Raw genomic sequence first — 17,508 nt, 5'->3', positions numbered from 1 at the left:
AAGTTATCAACTTGAAGTGTGTTCAAATAATTTGGAGGTCAGATTCTGACTTTACAGATTAAGTACTAAGCAGTCGTAAGAATGTTAAGCAGATGATCTGAGTAGTTGCACACAATTATTTGACATAGAATTTCCAGCTACAGAAACTTCAGATAACGCACCTTATGTAAAACACAGTTACAAAATGGAGATAGAGTTTTTATTTAATACAGATTATTCCTCACACCTGCAGGAAAAAGAAAAAACAAAACAAAACAAACCACAAAACCCAAACAATACAAAACCATGTAAAGTACTTGGTGATCTAATACATTTATCCATGGAAGGCCTCTGTAAAGTTGGTAACTGACACAGAAAAACCTATGGGTAAGGAGAGGTTAAGGGACTTGCGAAAGCTTGCACTGAAATTCTGCGAGAGAAGCAGGCTTACAGCTCCTAAAACTAATGCTACTGTTTTAACACATGACCATCCTTCCACTGCCAGATGCAGATTATTATTCTCTATGCAGACTCCCTTATCTCAGTGATTTTTCTGCTATTTACAGACAGCAGATGCCTTCTGGAATTTGGATGCTGCATATTTTATTTTAAATTGTGGGAGCAAGTTCATGTCATAGATCTTTCTGTCCCTCGCCTGTAGACTTCTTTGCTCAGATACACCCCTTCCAGCACAGAATCCTCTCCGGTGCTTGAAACTACTGCCAACTCCTCTTCTCTCCGATCCTATTCTTCTCAGTCCCTGTCCCTGCTCTGTCCACCCCTCACTGTACTCTTACTTCTACACAGCTGAATCGCCTGGGCACAACCAGCAGAAAGGTGGTGCCCACTGAAAGCCATGTGCTTCCATAGCCTTTGTTGAAAGAACAGACTAATGGATAGGTGTATGTATATACACTTAACTAACAGGTATACTTAAAGAGAGAAACAATGACTATATACCCATGTCACTGCAGACTAAGACATAACAAATAAAACATAGAAAGCAAGCCAGTCCCTATTGAAAGGAGCAGGGACTAAAGGCCCCAAACTTATTACTGCTAGGTAAAGTACTTCCCAGGAAAACACAAACCACAATGGAAAATGCTCTCAGAATGAGCAACAAGGGTTTATGTCATCTTTTCTATCTTCTTTCAAGTGTTCTTCCTGAACTTTTTAGACAGTTGCCTTTTTGTCATCTGTTTCATGAAGCAGATAAAAGGTACAGTGGGGTTTAAAGCACTGGCAAAGGCTTTGATATTCCAAACACCACAAATACCTACAAATAAAAGTGAAATGGACTTGTGCTATTTGTTTTCTTAACTACATAAAGAAATAAAGAATTTTAGAAAATTTGAATTTTAGAAATATAGAATTTTTATATTTTAAAGAAATATAGACTCTTAACTATAAAGAAATAAAGAATTTTCTTTCAAACCATATTACAGTGCAATTTGCAAAAGCACCAAAATGCTTTCCCACCATCTCCAGTTCTATTTGTACCCAACTTCACACAATGGTTAGGTTTTCTCCTGTTGAAGCAAACTAATTTTACCATAGGTGTACCAACAAAAAGCACCAGGAAAGTATGTTTTGTTCCCCAAGAAATTAAGGATCAATTGAATACTACTTTCATAACAGAAAGCTAGAGGGATGATCTGTCCTAATTAAAAAAAAAAAAACCTTTTTAGTTTTTAAACAAGGAAAGTGTGCACAAACAAAACACAGAAGGAATTAAAAGGCTGAGCTAAAAGAAAATAAAATATTGGGGATTTGCCCAACTTCATGATCAAAGTCTGGTAATGACAAATACTTTCCTGGGGTTTGAAGTTTTAGTAATCAGGAATGCAGCATTTGGATTAAATGTGGACTCGGGAAGGGAAAATAAAAAGGGTTAAAAAACTCCAACACATTCAAGATGCTAGAGAGCAAAGAGGGTTCAAGTTAATTTGTGGAAATAGAAGCAGATTAAATATCTAGAAATAGTTTAATGAGCCACTATATACATGTGGAAGTGTTTCCATTAAATACTTATCCTTAACCACAAGCCAAACTCTGCAATGTGTGCACCCTACTTCTGGTTGGTTAAGAAAATAATTTTTTGATGCTTCTTGAACCATAATTTGCTGGGGGTAGGGAGTAGTAAAAGATTCCAAGTTCATCTTCATGCTGTTTTAAAAGCCTAACCTTCAAGCAAGAGCTTGATCTATGGGAAACAGCTGCAGAAAAATAAATCTCCCTTTGAAAAAGTCCAGAATGTATTTTTGTTAAGTATGTTTTGAAGTCACAGTAGGAAAATTAGTGAAAATTGTAAATCTGCTTGCAAATCTGGTCATGTCTAACTCCAAGATTAGGGGAAAGATTCCAATTTAATAGTGAGACCATGACAACCCTAGTTAAGCATGCTCTAGGACAGAGCAGATGGGGCCCTTTGCTCACCTCCACGCGTTTTGGATTTATTGCATGCACCCAACACGTTTCATATTAGACACCCCTTGACTGTGTACTTGAGACAGCAGGGTTCAGTATGCACTTCCTCCCCAGACCAATATATTATTCTAAATTGAGCTAACGTGTTTCCGTTTCATGAGTGATATAAAGTTTAGATTTGAGTTTTTAGGCAGCAGATTTGCAGTCATTCACCAGATTTTTTTCCTTCATATTAGGAAAAGTAAGCCTTAGAAAAAACACATAAAAATCCATCCTACTTAAAGGTTTTCAATTTTCAATTTTGTTTAGTCCTGTTTAGACAAAACACATTTATATATTGTAATAATGTACTTGAAGAATGGATTTGATCGCCTCGCATTTAGTAATAACATATATTTACATTATGGCTTATGATTTCATCTGAAGAAGACTGACAAGAATACAGGTGTAAGTTTATATTTAAGACTGCATTTTACTAAATTTCTACCCAGAATAACAAAAAATGTTTTATAGAGGCAATGAAGAGAAGAACATAAACATTAATAAATGTCTACTAGAAATGCTAAAACCCACCCCCAATCTCTTTGTTATTTTGATATACCCATTGACCAGGATTTACAAGTTACTGTAATAGCATGTTACTATTAGAAATATTAAGTTGCCACATTTTCTTACCTAATATTTGCATTTACAATATCAGGAGACAGTTGGAGTACGCAGGTACAGGAATTGGTAAGACCTGACTCCTTAATCATAAGCAATATAATGAATTAGACATTTCAGTATTTTATAACAACAGTAGAAAGTAGGAATTACATCAATTGGAAGATTAGACCTACAGAGCTGCTAAGTTCTTTGCTGAGTTGGCTGAACCAGAAGTATAGAACCAATCTTACCAGGACTACCATTCAGTCTCTGTACATCAACATCTACTATTAGCTGCAGTACTCTTAATGTTATATTTTCTAGATGCCTTGCACGCTGCTGACACCGCTTTTAAAATAATGTCAGCAAGAAGACTTAAGTGAGGTTCTGGAACATATGATGTCTAAATGTACAAAATAAATGAATCTGAAATGGGTTTATTGTCATGTTACTTTTTAGACAGTTTTCATATTTTATCTTGGAGCCTACTACTCAAGATGCCTACTCTTAAAAGTCATTTAAAACCAAAAAATCTGGATGGTAAAAACACCACTAAAACTGTTCATGTCCACTTACACTGCCTTTCACTTCAAGTGAATATGATAAAGGAAGTTCTGCTGTAGATAGAAACTTAACAAAAGAGACAGTTTGAGAATACTTTTTCAGACTGTATAAAATTTTTTTTTATAAGTAATTGAGGAAGAAAAAAACCCAAAAGGCTATGGAAATGCAGAAAAGATTATCAAACACCTGGCCTACAGAGCTCAAATCTGCAGCTTTCCACAAAGTATTAATAAGAGAATGATTTACACATCATCTTCAAAAGAATGTTTAGTACATCCTTTGTTTCCATCTAAACATGATCATGATGTTATGTGTTAAATAAACCAACTTTCTGACCTACCCTTCATATAGCACCCCTGATACTGTTTTAGTTACTGTATATAAATGCCATTGGGGAATAAAAAAAAGTCCATAGATTTTGGTAACTCAACCAACTACAGTATCTTGCGATAAAAATACTGAAGCTAGACCCCTTCTTTTATTAATCGCCTTCTCAATCTGCTGCCCAGAAAACTGTGTATGCACAAACTTTCCAGTCAGGAAGGATTAGTTAAGTTTACTTCATGCCTGAACTGCTCTTGCACAAAAATGGATTAATAGTTCCTTTTCTAGGAACATTTAGCTGACACTTTATTCACTATCTCTGTTTCCCTCCATGCTGCTACTCAATAGCCTCACAAATACAGAAGAGAGGCACATCTACACCACTCTGCCAAAGGATCTCACATCTTAACACTTGATCTGTTCATGCCTGAACATACTTTAAAGCACAGTCTAGCTCTTTTACACAACACACTTCATTGATGACAATGCACAGCATCTGGTGAGGTAACTGAGAACAAAGAATGGTATATGTTTTATAAGATTGCCCACAAACGTATTGCTTGCAGTAAGTAAACTGTTTTCATAGTTGTTGGAAGATGAAAGTGAAAGGTAAAAATGAAAAGACTGTTGAGCCCAATAAGTTGGCAGTGTGATGGGTCATTCTATGGACATTCCAAGGAGTATTCCTTCCAAGTCACAAAACAAAAAGGGAACAGTGCAAGTGCTCTCACTCTGCAGAGACGATGTCTGTTGAGCCAAGCCACTAAACAGGCAAACAGGACATTGTCAGAAGCATTGCTAATGTTTTGAGTTGTGTGATTTGTAACTAAGTTTGTTTAAACAAAAATGATATTCAAGTGAAACACAAGCCAAAAGAGAAAGGAACAGATTCTGTGTCAAGAGTTGGTCTTCGGTTCTTGCTTTTATTCTTTCAATGGGAAAAGCTCAGTGTGTGAGCTCAGCTGCTCAAGTGTATGAACTCAATTTACTTTGCTTTTTTTAACCCTCTATGCTTGAGACCTGAGATTTACTTAGGAGTATAACAGCTCTGTTCATTAGGAACTTGGTATAATCCCCCTATTAGAAAATAGTATGTTTGAATACACACATAGAAATGTCTAGCAGGGGGAGAGAAGTGTCATGTCTAAAAATCCACAGATTGGCATAATGGTTGAAACTTCAAGAACCACAGTACCAGAAAACTATACAACTGTTACATTCACAGCTTCCATAATACACAGCCACACTATAAGCCAACTCAAAAGCAAAAATTTTTTTCTGTTGAATGTAACAGACACGAATGCTCCCAGTTACTCATAAAAATGGCATTAAGAATAAAAAAGAAATTGGCATCTACAAATAGAAGGATGGAACAGATACAGCTCAGCTTCTCACAGGATCTAAGGAAATTCCACTTATGGCTGAAGCTTGACATGGGCTAGCAATTCTGACTGCACAAAGAACAGAAAAGGCTGAGAAAGAGTATCTCCCTTTCTTAGCTGTGACATGAAAGAAACATCATGAAAAAAACACTTTCCCCAAATACACAGGAAGTGGGCAGGGAGGAGGAATTTATTATATACTCTAGCCGGTTCTCATGTCTTTCTAAGTAAGAAAAGTCCTTACTGAAAGGAAGATATGATAATTTATATTAAAATAAGTGTCATTTTCTCTATTTTCAACGGAGTTCACCCCCTTAGCCCTTGAGAATTACCAAGCATCAAGTAGCAGTCTCCTTGGTGAAGTGGCATTGCTAATCCAGGTGTCTCTATGTCCCATGCTACCTTCAAGCCTACGTGCCAAACAGCTGGGTCTCTTCCCTTCAGTATTTGTTCATCACTTTCTGCCACAGCTGAACCTTTAATGAGAGAGAGAGAGAAACACCACAACACCAAGGTGAGAACCATAACATATAAAATCTGGTCTAGTACAAAGATATCCCACACTGGTACAATCTTAAGAGGCTTAAACTTCCTATAATCTACATTGGTACAATAACAAACTCCAAACTCAAAAGTATATAATAGATGAAAAAACAGCCATGTGAGATCAAGATTTTTTTGCAACCAACTTTATTAAGATGAAAACTTCATGTTAACTACAACTGCAAATCAAGGCAAAGTTTGTAATGGACTCAAGGTTTTCTAAAGTTCTCAAGTACATGTAATAGGACATGTGATTAATCTCTTTTTTCTCTTTTTTTACATTACTAAAATTGTAAGCATAGAAGAAAAAGAAGAAAAATACAGATAAAAAGATTAAAAAAAAGATAACTTTTGAAAGAATTTGAAGTCATAAACTGCAAGCATTTTATGAACAATTTCATTTGTTTATATACTTGCAACTTCAACAAATCATAAACTGAGGCACAAATACAATGCAGACCAACAAAGTTCAGCGAATCTTGGAATCGTATCTGTCATTCTTCTCTCAAAATTATTAGTCAAACATGCTAGATAACATGTACAAGAGCCAGCGAAGCTTCAGTACATTTGTCACAACATTTTTCTTATCATTAAGCAACATGAATGTGTTGAGCTTGGGGAAAAAATAATCCACTGCACAGAAATAGCATTTAGAACTTAATCCCTCAGAACTGTTTTCATAAGCTTACTTTACTGCAGTATAAATTGAAAGATACAGTCAGAATTTATAACAAGGTATTTGGGAGCTGTGGTATAACAGTTTTATGGGTAAAGTAACAGAACATTTTGACAGAGGGAGGATGAAGTTTTAATAAGCAGATGGCACAGAATGGCAGTGAGCAGCTAGAAATCATCAACTATGCAGCATGCCTAATTATTGCTTCTATGTTAGTAACTGTGTGTGTCCATGTCACTGTCCATTTCAAATGTGCTTTCATGTAATAATTTTTAAAACTTTTGTCTTCATTTAATTCTAGAATACAAATACTAAAGATTCATATCTTCTATAATATGCAGACATAAAAAGCGACCTTGAGCTCACACTTTCAAAACATTCAAGTCATTCATCTCCCATGGTTACTGCAATGTTTTTTTGGTTAGGAGTAGCCTTTAACAATTAAATTGTCTTGATTTTCTATGTCAATTAAATATTGCCTAAATTCAGAAAGCAGAGAGACAAAACCTTTCAAAAAGCCAATCTGAAGTTCTTAGTTAAAGCTCCTACTGTAAATTCAGACTCCATATTCCCTCCCTTCACTGCTGCAGTTCTCTAGCTAAAGCCTTGGCTCAGGAGCACCTCTAGGCCTTTCTATCAAGGAGCACACAAATGAGAAAACAAGAGCTAGCAAATACTCGGAAAAATCAATACTAAAGTCTTCAAGGGGCTTTCATATTTTCTGCCCTGCTCAGATAAATCGTAACTTAATTTAAGAAAAATGTTTTCTGAAAACTGCAAATAGGATGTCTTTCAAGGCATTTTTAATGCAATACATCATGGATATTATAAAAAGAGGTAACCTTTCTGGGTTAGCTCTCTCTGTTATGTTGCTTTCCCATTCACTTTGGCAGCAGCACTGTTCACAATATGGCACCAATAAAATATAGAACTACAATCAGAGACAGCAATTTCAATCAAAGTTTCCTGGGGTCTCCTCATAAATCCAGCACCTTTGGAATGTGCTCGTTAAAATGACTTATTTTTTGCAGTTTGATAAATTTTTTATTGCTTAAGTACAGAGTTCAAATGTAGCTCACAGTCTCCTTTTCTCTATATTCTCAATTATTGCACCTTATAATTATCAGCAGCAATTGAAACTGATTGCTCCTACCATGTTATTTTGGTAACAAATGGAAGCAAGCTGCTACTAGCTTTTATATGCAAAATGTTCTGAAAGCGGTAGCAATGGGGGGAAAAAAAGAAAAGCATCTTAACATTTCTGGTATATCTGTAGGCAGCACTGACAAACTTTTACATAAAAAGAAATGGTTATTAAATTCTCTGTGTCACACCTCAAGCATGACTGAATGCTGTTAATTGACCGACATAATTACAGTTCTCATGTAAGTGAAAACATTTGGATGCATCTAAATCTTAGGTATTGAAGAGTAAATCATGTGGATTTTGCACATACACAACACCTTAAGAGCCTGTATTTACTTTGGAGTAGGCCATACAGAATGCACGTAGGCTTACAGAACATAGGTCAAATGCAGCAGCATTTAATGAAAATACAATAAAACTATCTACAAATGTGAATTCTGTTCATTAAGGATTTACAGAATGTGGTGCTTGCATCCCAAATGGAATGGTACAACCAGGTAAGAAGGTTATCACATCATAACAACACCTCATCAAACCTGTAATTAAGGTAGAACCATGAAAGAGAGAATAGAGCTGTAGAAAATTGGCCACAACATTTTACTGCTACCTAGACTGCTTAAATTTCAGATGTTCCAGCTCTAAGACCTGATCTTATCAGGTTTGGGTCATGGTGAGGTTCAGAACAACGTGAAATTTATTTTCCTGGATCTAGTTTGCTTATTGTTCCACAGCACAAAAAGTAAAAGTAGCTTTGAGAGGTTTCTTTGCTATTCAGCACCAAAGTCTCCAAGAAACTTTTGAAACTCTGGAACCTCAATGTTCTCTACTCAAGTCAAACTGTAATGCCAAACAGTATTCCAAATGTAATCTTAAATCAAACATGATTTCTTAAGATGAAAGAATCATTCCCAACACATTACTAAGAACAAGGACTGTAAACTTCTACTTTGTCATTAAACCCAATTGACTATTGTTACAAAGAAAAAAGAATTTTTTTTCTACAGATTGATTTTTTTCGGCATCTAGAATTTGGACACGTGTTCAGCGATTGCTGAAATACGTGAACATACACATTATTACTGCGTTCCATAGCAATTTATGTATGTTATATGAAAGAAGTGAAAAAAAGCAAAGTATGCTTTGCATTTCAGCAGCTGAAAGAATGAGTACCTACCCAGAGTTATTTCTTCTGCCTTATTACTAAAAGCCATAGATTAATAGGCTGATTGAACTGTAGTATCATTAACTTTTGCTTGCCACTGACATTCACAGCAAAAATTTGCCAACATTGTTCGTATCAATTCATATTTGGAATACTGTATCCAAATACATCAAGAACAGAAGCACAAAAATAAGAACAACAGATATTCTCTTATCACTTCACACATGAAGGAGAGGCTTTATCTGATCATATCAGTGAGAGGTGGTTAAAAAAAAAAAAACAACCCATAACAGATAATTCAAATGATAATTTCCTTTTAGCAAACAGAGATTTAAGTTGATTATTACAAAAGTAATTGGTTAAGTAAAAATTTGTTATTCTCTGAGAATTATTCCAACTAGTCAGAACCTACAAGTTACAGATGTGACCATTTCACTCATATATTAATTTCTTAAGAAATAATATATATTTTTCTACATACCACTTCCATTATTTCATCAAGAAATACTACTACATTACTGACATTAAACACCATTTACTGTAATTGTTCTTATCCAATATAAACACCTACTCCGTGACTTTAATCCATTAAGCAGTACATAAACAGAATTAGTGGTCAACTACAAATTTAGATTGACTTCAATTCTGAACAACTTCTGAGGTTTAGTGCTAGGCTATTGCTTCTAATATCAGTGTGAAAAAAATACAACCAGCATTTTATAATACTAACAAGCATAAAAGCTCCTCCAAGATCAGTCATTACTGTAACAAAATTGGTCAAACCTTTCAACATGACCTTGTCAGTAAATAGAGCCAGTTGGTTAGTACTTCAAGGGATTCATACAGCAAGTAGGCCTTAAAGTAAGACAAACTACTGCAAAGCATCTAAAGAAAAGTACTTCTCTAGCCCCAAATATAGTTTGTGAGAAATCCAGGTAAGAGAAAGATGGACACTTCCTGTGACTACATTATTTTCCATCTCCTTTAAGCTGGTAACTGAAACAAGTCTCTACTTCGAAGAACATCTTTAGAACCAACTACTGCTCTGCTAAGCAATAAAATTGCCTACAAAGCTTACAAAGACCTTGGGGAAAACTGTTTATTAGGAAATTTTCATGGATTAAATCCAGTTTTTGAGAATGCCCTTATTCCACCAGTATTTGGATTGCAATAAACATTTTATAAATAGAGCAGGAAATAAAAATGAGTTATTAGCTTACTGTATTAAAAGCCTGAACAAGTTTTTACCTTCATGCTCTCATATGATAGGATATTTGTAACCTAATTTATTGTTAAAAATCCTAAATTAGTCAAAATTTGGAATTCCTGTTCCACAGTAAATTCTGAAAAGTAAATTAATTCTGAAGTGTTGATAGCAGTCTGATTGAACACACATTCTGTAATGTATCAGTTCTGCATATGCACCATGACTACCACCCATGTACCTCCATGCACTACATACATTTAAAGGAAATTTCCCCAGTTTTTTGTTGGCCTATTCTTATAACTGACAATCTACTTTTAACCTACCGTAATGTAATGTATTTTACTTTAAATAAAAGCAAATACTAGTCAGATGAGCATCAAGCAAAATACGTATCTGATTTTGTTGTTAGAAAAAGTACCTCATTTGAAGTTACTTTTAAACATCTTGCGACTGAAAACAAGAAAATAAACAGTGATATTAATGAAGGTATCAGTTGCTGTTCCAATAGCTTCATGTTGGCTCTCAAATTTCTTTTCTGGCATATTAAAAACTGCCTCTACTCCAATTAATACTAATCAAAGTTTCAAACATTAGATTTTAATTATGGCATCAGACTGAACAAGCAAACAAGTAAATACAGTTGTTTCAATTACAGTAGTATCTGTTTTAATACTGTTTAATCACATAAGTAGGTACCAAACAAATAATGATATAAAAATGCAAATTAAAGTTGTGCATCTCTACACAGTCTGATAAACAGCTGCCATAGTGCAGTAAGACTGCTTGACTCCAAGGGCTCCTGCTCTTCAAATTCTGAAGCCCTGGGGATTGTATTTGTGGCAGGATAGCTCAGTACTGGCCATGAAGCTTGGGAAAACCCAGCCGTCCCATGCTCAGGGACAGTTTGAGGAAGAGAGAGCTGACAAAAAAAAAGTGAGACCTAGCAGAAAAAAGAATCAAGCTAGTTTTAAGAAAAAACAACATGTTTAATTTATGCTTAAATTTCCCACAGAATCAATGTCTTGTCAGACAAAATTACTGATGCAACTAATTGACATCTTCTGAGGAAAAACTCGTCAATGAAAAAAATTTCTGACCACCTCTACTCTTTTTATTATAATGATTCTGTGATAGTCTTTATACACTACAATGATAATTCAATGCTAGCGCAATATTAAACAAATTAATTAAGTAGCAATAAAAGACACTGGTGTAAAAAGCATATATATTTATCAAAAACAAGGAGTCAAGATAGGATTCTACAACAATTTAAAAATAATCTTCAAAAAGATGTGGAGCTTCTTCATGCTTCACAGTTATGGAGAGCTTAGTAAGAGATACAGTAAATATTAACAGTCTTTGTGAAGTGCAGAAACCACCAATACATTGAAGTGATATGGAACTAGAAGGAAGATTCTTGTAAGCACTGAAAGCTTATAACCACCAGGAGTTAAAAGCTATAAACAGGAAATCAGAATAGCAAAAAGACAATTATATCTTTCTCTAAAAATCAAGTAGACTAATTACTCCTCTTGGATGCGCTGGGTAGAAAACTTCAACACACACAAGAATTTACTGTCACTAATTACAATGCCATACTCACACTATAAACAAGTTCCATTTCCTCCCAATCATGAGTAAGTAGGCCAACTATAAATATGGCTTCAAGTTAGGGATATACAATGGTAAACACAAGCTGAATACAGACAGATGTGAGTGAAGTGTTTCAACATAAAGGTAAACGTCATGACATGTTCTCATGATGGTCATGAGGCATGCCAGGCACCTTAAACTCCCTGAAGTTCATCAAACCAACTTGAGCCATGCTCCAGAGCTTGAAAGTGGAATTCAATCTTGTTCAGATTTAGATCTGATTTCATTTTCTTCCCCCAAAAGTGTCTTTTACACTATCTCCAACTACACTGAGGTTTTAGTGTCATCACCTGCTGCCAAGAGATTCCTCCCAAACTTCAGTTTGATCAAAAACTTTTGGAATAATTGCAAAAATTAAAAAAAAATTAAGTCTTTTTTTTTTTTTTTTAAATGTAAATGATGGAATGATCAATTTATTCCCTGGAAAGCTGTTAGCTTTTTTTTTTTAAGTTTTCATGTCTATTTTTAAATCCTTCAGGACTTAACAATATTATAAACTTTTAAGTATATTTATGAAAAAATCTTGTATGTGGCAAAAACATTAATTACATACAGATATCCAAGTAATTTTTGGCCTACATACATCAAATACTTTTTCTACCCTCATCAATCAAATCTTGCATAGAATTTGGAGTGGGTTTAAAACAGCGTAATTTTTACCTGCCTTGCTGAACTTGAAGAAAAAAAGTCAAGTGGTGAGTTATGAATAAACATTGAAGTTTTTTTGTCAATATGTAGCTCTCTAAATTTAATAGGAACTTTTTTTTCCCCCTCCATGATCAAGTTCTATGTTAGAAAGTTTTTAAGCATATTACACTAAATCCCTACAGACACTATTATTACTTCATGTTTGTGTTTCTTTAACTTAAAATGTTACTAAAAATATTTATCTACAGTACTACTGAAAAAAAACCCCAAACATTTACTGAACATAGAACATCAATGTCTTTGCCAAATAGAACAGAAAAAAGTTCATGAACAAAATGACCCTTCTATGGGTCAGAGAACCTCTTCTATTCAGCTTGTTAAGCCAGCCAATGCTTTATGTCCAGGAAAATTTAAATATGATTATTTCAGCCAAATGTTAATTTTCAAAACTAGTAACAAAACTAACAAGAGAACATGCATGAAAACATAAGTTATAATTTCCACCTCATGGTCTTTTAGCCAAAACCTACCAAAGTCTGTGTGAATTCTTCCCATGGTTTGAGGCAAACATCAAAGGATTTTTGGAATGACCAAAAATCAGTTGTGAATTATGAAATGTAACGGAGCATTTGCAAATTCAAATCAAGTGTCTAAATTCTAATCTTATGCTTGCAAAATGGGAAGCCATTAAAAAAAATAAATTCAAGTCTTTGTTCAAACACAGTTGGGAAAAAAATCCTCAGGTCTGTTCTTAAATAAAGATAAAAATGGGAAAGGTACTTTAAACTAAAAATGAAATATTTAAGTACTCTTCAAGCACACTTCCTCCCCTCCCCCCAATCCTGCATTTAAATGTTGTTTTTTAAGTAACTAAGAATCTGCAAAGCCTGTCAGACAATAGGGATTTTAATGGAAAACTTCTGCCATTCCCAACTGCAAAATGTTGGCAACTCCTCCGCAAAACATGTATTAGCACTACAGCGTGCCCAGACAAAATGTATATACTTCCAAGTAAATATAGTAATACTTTTACACAAAACGCACCTAAAATTTTCTTCCCAAAGAAAGAAGAGCAGTAAAATCAGCATAAAGAGAAGCAAGTCTGCATATGATAAACAAGAAAGTTGGTGATTTCAATTACAATGAAACATTTTGCAGGATAAAAAATATACACATGCGTTAACCTGAAATACGTATTTCCTGGCTCTTAGTCAGGAAATTGATCATACAAATCTTTAAATCTACTTAGAGAACACCTGATCTGCCAGCTGCAGTAAACACAGGTATATGTTGTAGAGGTTTTAGTAAAAATAAAGATAAGGCTTAAGCACAAAAAGTACCACAATGTATGCTGAAGCACTTGACAAATCTAGACTAGCACATGGGTGTGCTTATGGACGTACACACAAGGAAACATAAAAGCGCTTCAGGAATTTGGGATATTTATATCCCTGGTTAAGTCCCATCTCCCATCACTCACCTTCACAGCTGTAACTGTACACCGCAACCGTTGACCTTTCAACCAGATTCTCATCATGATGCCAGCTCACTGCCATGTCCCCCATTCCAAAATAAGGTTCTTGTTTCAAGTACAGCATTTGTAGTGGATCCATATAATTCAATAAAGTCACATTATAAGACGTTCTGTCCTTTAGACTTATGTAGTCATCAGCTGGTACACAACAACTGCTTTGATCTTTTGAAACAGACCCTTTCTCTGTAAGAGAAGTAGCAAAATTTTGCTCCCTATCTATTACGGTAGTATCGTTAATTTCTCTGGTCTCAACCAAATTTTGTCCTTGCAATGCCTTGACTGCTTCAATATGCAAGTAGTCATTAAGTCTGATTAATGCTTTACAGGCATCATGTATTTGATGACTGCAGTATTTTATATCATAACCCTCAGTAGGCCAAGGAACTGTAAATAATCTTGTGTTCAAGTATTTGTATGTGCATCCTGGGTTTCCAATTAATATACGAGACACAGGGGTAACAAAATCTTTTCCTTTGATCCTTACAAGATCTTGAAAGAAACAATCATGTTCTCGCAAGGTCAGAAAGCCTTCTTGTACCATTTGATGGAGCTCTTCAGGTACCGTGTCAGATTTTCTGAAAATCAGCTTGGAATATTTGGACTTCCACTAAAGGAGGAAAAAAAAAATAAATAATGAAACACGAACAAACCCCCACTCAATATCAACAAAACCAGCAAAAGAATTATTCTTTTTACAGGAACCAAAGTATTTAATATATTCAAGAATAGACAAGGCTCAGTTGACAAGTTAACAAACATGAGTCTAGATTATGGTGAAGAAATAGATTTTTTTACTTTATTTTCATATCCCAGTGCATTGTGCAAACTATAGATACGTACAACTGGCCTGTAACCAGAGAGTATCACCAGGGCAAATCTCTAAATTAATAAATAAATAAATGTGAGGATTCTGGCAGACTCCCCTTGTGGATTTGTAGACAAATACCTCTAAGTATACAAACAAAAGAATACCAAGCAGTAACAAAGACCCTTCTGTCTCATTCTCATGTGCCGAATTCTCTCATTCTGATACGCAGAATTCTAAAGGCCTATGCAATAAACTCTAGTAATTAGTTTTATACGACAGCATTTTTTAGAGCAAAAATAACAAAATGTAAGTTTTTAAAAAAGCCAACATTCTGCTGTGGTGCACCTCTATCTTCAAAGTAGTGCTTGACATACTGGTCCTATTTCCACATTCCTCAATACATGCCAATTCATTTTACACAAAAGTTCCCCTTTTAGATAAAAGAAGATGCCAAAATTATTTTCTTTCCCATCTCCCCAACTGCAATATTTTTTTTCCTCATATCCTCTCCTGACCACACCAGCTCTGGCATCAGCTGGTGTTCAACATCCAGCAGTGCGAGCAGGGAACAACTCCCAGCAAGGTACAACACTGCTAATCAGCAGTATCTTGCTTTGCATGCAAAATACTGCTTCCCACTCCAGGAAGGCTTAGATAATTTTATTTTGTTAATCTGGTTTTCTAAGGAAGTGAGTATCTTATAATCACACCTTTTAATGGCTGCGTCTAAATCTCCTTTAGCTACTGCTGAGATTGTTTGGCAAACTGGACAAAGGCTAGTGAGTAAGTTCTGAATAGAGTAAGTTACCATGTATTTCATTAAAATTCATAGACAAATAAAAGAAACTGACATCTGAAGGTATTAGGCAATGGGGCAAAAGCACGTGGAGGAACAAAGCTAATCTAGCAAAACTTTTACTAATGTAATAGATTATATTCAAAGTGCTTTTAAAAAACAAATAAAAAGGCACCAGCATAAAAACATCACAGTAACTATGATCCATCTGTGGGCTCCTTCTGGTACAGCTCAAACCCACTTTACTAGTACTATCTACTTCCGAGTCAAATTTGAACCTATCTTTCAGGAAATTAATTTTAAAATCCAGAAAAGGTGCCTTTAAAAAAACACAGCCCAGGCAGTAAGTCAGTTTGTGCATTTTCTACTGCATGAAAACAGTTAGACTTTGGCATCGTAAGATTGTTACCCTACAACACTGAAGAAGTGGCTATATAGGACCATTTGTTTCTGCTAAGAACAGGAACATAACAGGAAGTCTATTTTAAAAATAATGATTCTGTTATAAAATAATGTTTAATAATAAATCTTAGTTTATCTATAAACCTTGCCACCATTTCTTGTGAGTTTTTACAGTGAAGCTACGTCCCCTTCTTTACACATTCTTACAGTTTCCAAAAACTAGCTTCCTAGACAGAGGAAAAAAAACCATAACAGTATCTATGGATAACAATAATTACTGACAGTAGTGTTTACGTTCATAAGTTATAATAACAAAGCTTGAAAAAAGTCTCATATATCTGCTTAAGGGTCCCTCTACAACCCCCAGCTCAGAACACTGGATCCCAGCCTTCCTTAAAAGAAATGAATATAAACTTGATAAACACAATTCCCCTGAGCTTCCAAAAGCCCAAAACAATTCCTTGAGATCCTGAACTGTCCCCTTTGTTTCAATCATTGTTTTGTATCTGCAGCCTTTGAACAGTACAATGAAAAAAATCTTTATGAAGAATAACTACTGAAATCAGTAACTGCAAATACTAAGGAATTACAGCTATCAGCTACAGACATGTACATATAGGTTGATAGGAATCACAAGTATTCATTCACAATCATACCTAAGAATGACAAAATGTTCCACATTGTGACATACAAAGATTATCAAGGCATGTTCTGTTTCATTATGCAAACAATATGTATAAAAGAAAGAGCACTAACAGTCATATAGCAGTATTCCAGTATTTCTTTAAATAATTCTCTACATTGGACATACTCAGGCAAAACTAACCAATTACCACATTACATATGTTATTGTGGTGTATTTTAAAAGTTATTACTACTGAGTATTTTTTAACCATTTAATATATCAAATTTCTGACATAAATTGCACACATGAAATTCCAAACAATTATTACAAATAGGAAGGAAAGAACAATATGATGTAAAGCAACTAAATTACTGAAAACATACCCTGGAAAGGAAGTGCTACAGAGGTAACAACACTGTATTCCCCTCCTTACACATTTTGTTGGCAACCAAGTCAGAGGCATGTTACCTTTGGGTTGTGTTTTAAGATTACATGCTTAAGAACTATTTTAACATTAAGTTTAGGATTCTATCTTAAAAACAAACAAACAACACACACCCAAAAAACCCCACACCGATACCTCAGAAGAAATCAGGAAGTGGAAACACATTTCCGACACATCATATGAAAACAGTTTGGTTGTCTTTAAATCTCTGACCAGTCACTGTGCTATGTGCTACATAAGGAAAGCATTAAGGGATCAGAAGACAGGGTGAACACTGGACACCTTGTTGTTTTGGGGGGATGGGGAAGGGGGAGTAATCATGTACTCTGTGTTGTAACCCTGACAGCAAGTATTAAAGGTCAATTCCCTGCTCACTCTGAAAGAAGCAGGTATCTTACTGTCAGCTTTAAAAATTGGTACTCAATATAGAGAATCACCCTACAGGATGATCCAAGTGGCAGAACAGAGTTAGAAATCAGCAATAGGGGCCCTTGATAAACAACCTGCCACTTACTTCATGAAAGGGTAAGTTTGTATTTCAG

At 35.0% G+C, this 17,508-nt stretch overlaps 1 protein-coding gene across 1 annotated transcript in view; it reads right to left on the bottom strand.

Annotated features, from left to right (window-relative positions):
* Window positions 1-17,508, bottom strand: part of FTO (fat mass and obesity associated) — a gene marked incomplete at its 5' end in the record, with an annotated part of 201,604 nt that overhangs the window by 182,325 nt on the left and 1,771 nt on the right. The window contains 2 exons of the mRNA XM_010014633.1: window positions 5,654-5,797; window positions 13,837-14,497. Of these exons, the coding sequence (XP_010012935.1) occupies window positions 5,654-5,797; window positions 13,837-14,497 (805 nt within the window). The remainder of the gene's footprint in view (window positions 1-5,653; window positions 5,798-13,836; window positions 14,498-17,508) is intronic.

The sequence above is a fragment of the Nestor notabilis genome, unplaced genomic scaffold (genome assembly GCF_000696875.1).
Source record: "Nestor notabilis isolate BGI_N333 unplaced genomic scaffold, ASM69687v1 scaffold4100, whole genome shotgun sequence".
Taxonomy (NCBI): domain Eukaryota; kingdom Metazoa; phylum Chordata; class Aves; order Psittaciformes; family Psittacidae; genus Nestor; species Nestor notabilis.
Note: the sequence above shows the minus strand (reverse complement) of the source record. Positions and strands in the feature narration are given on the sequence as shown.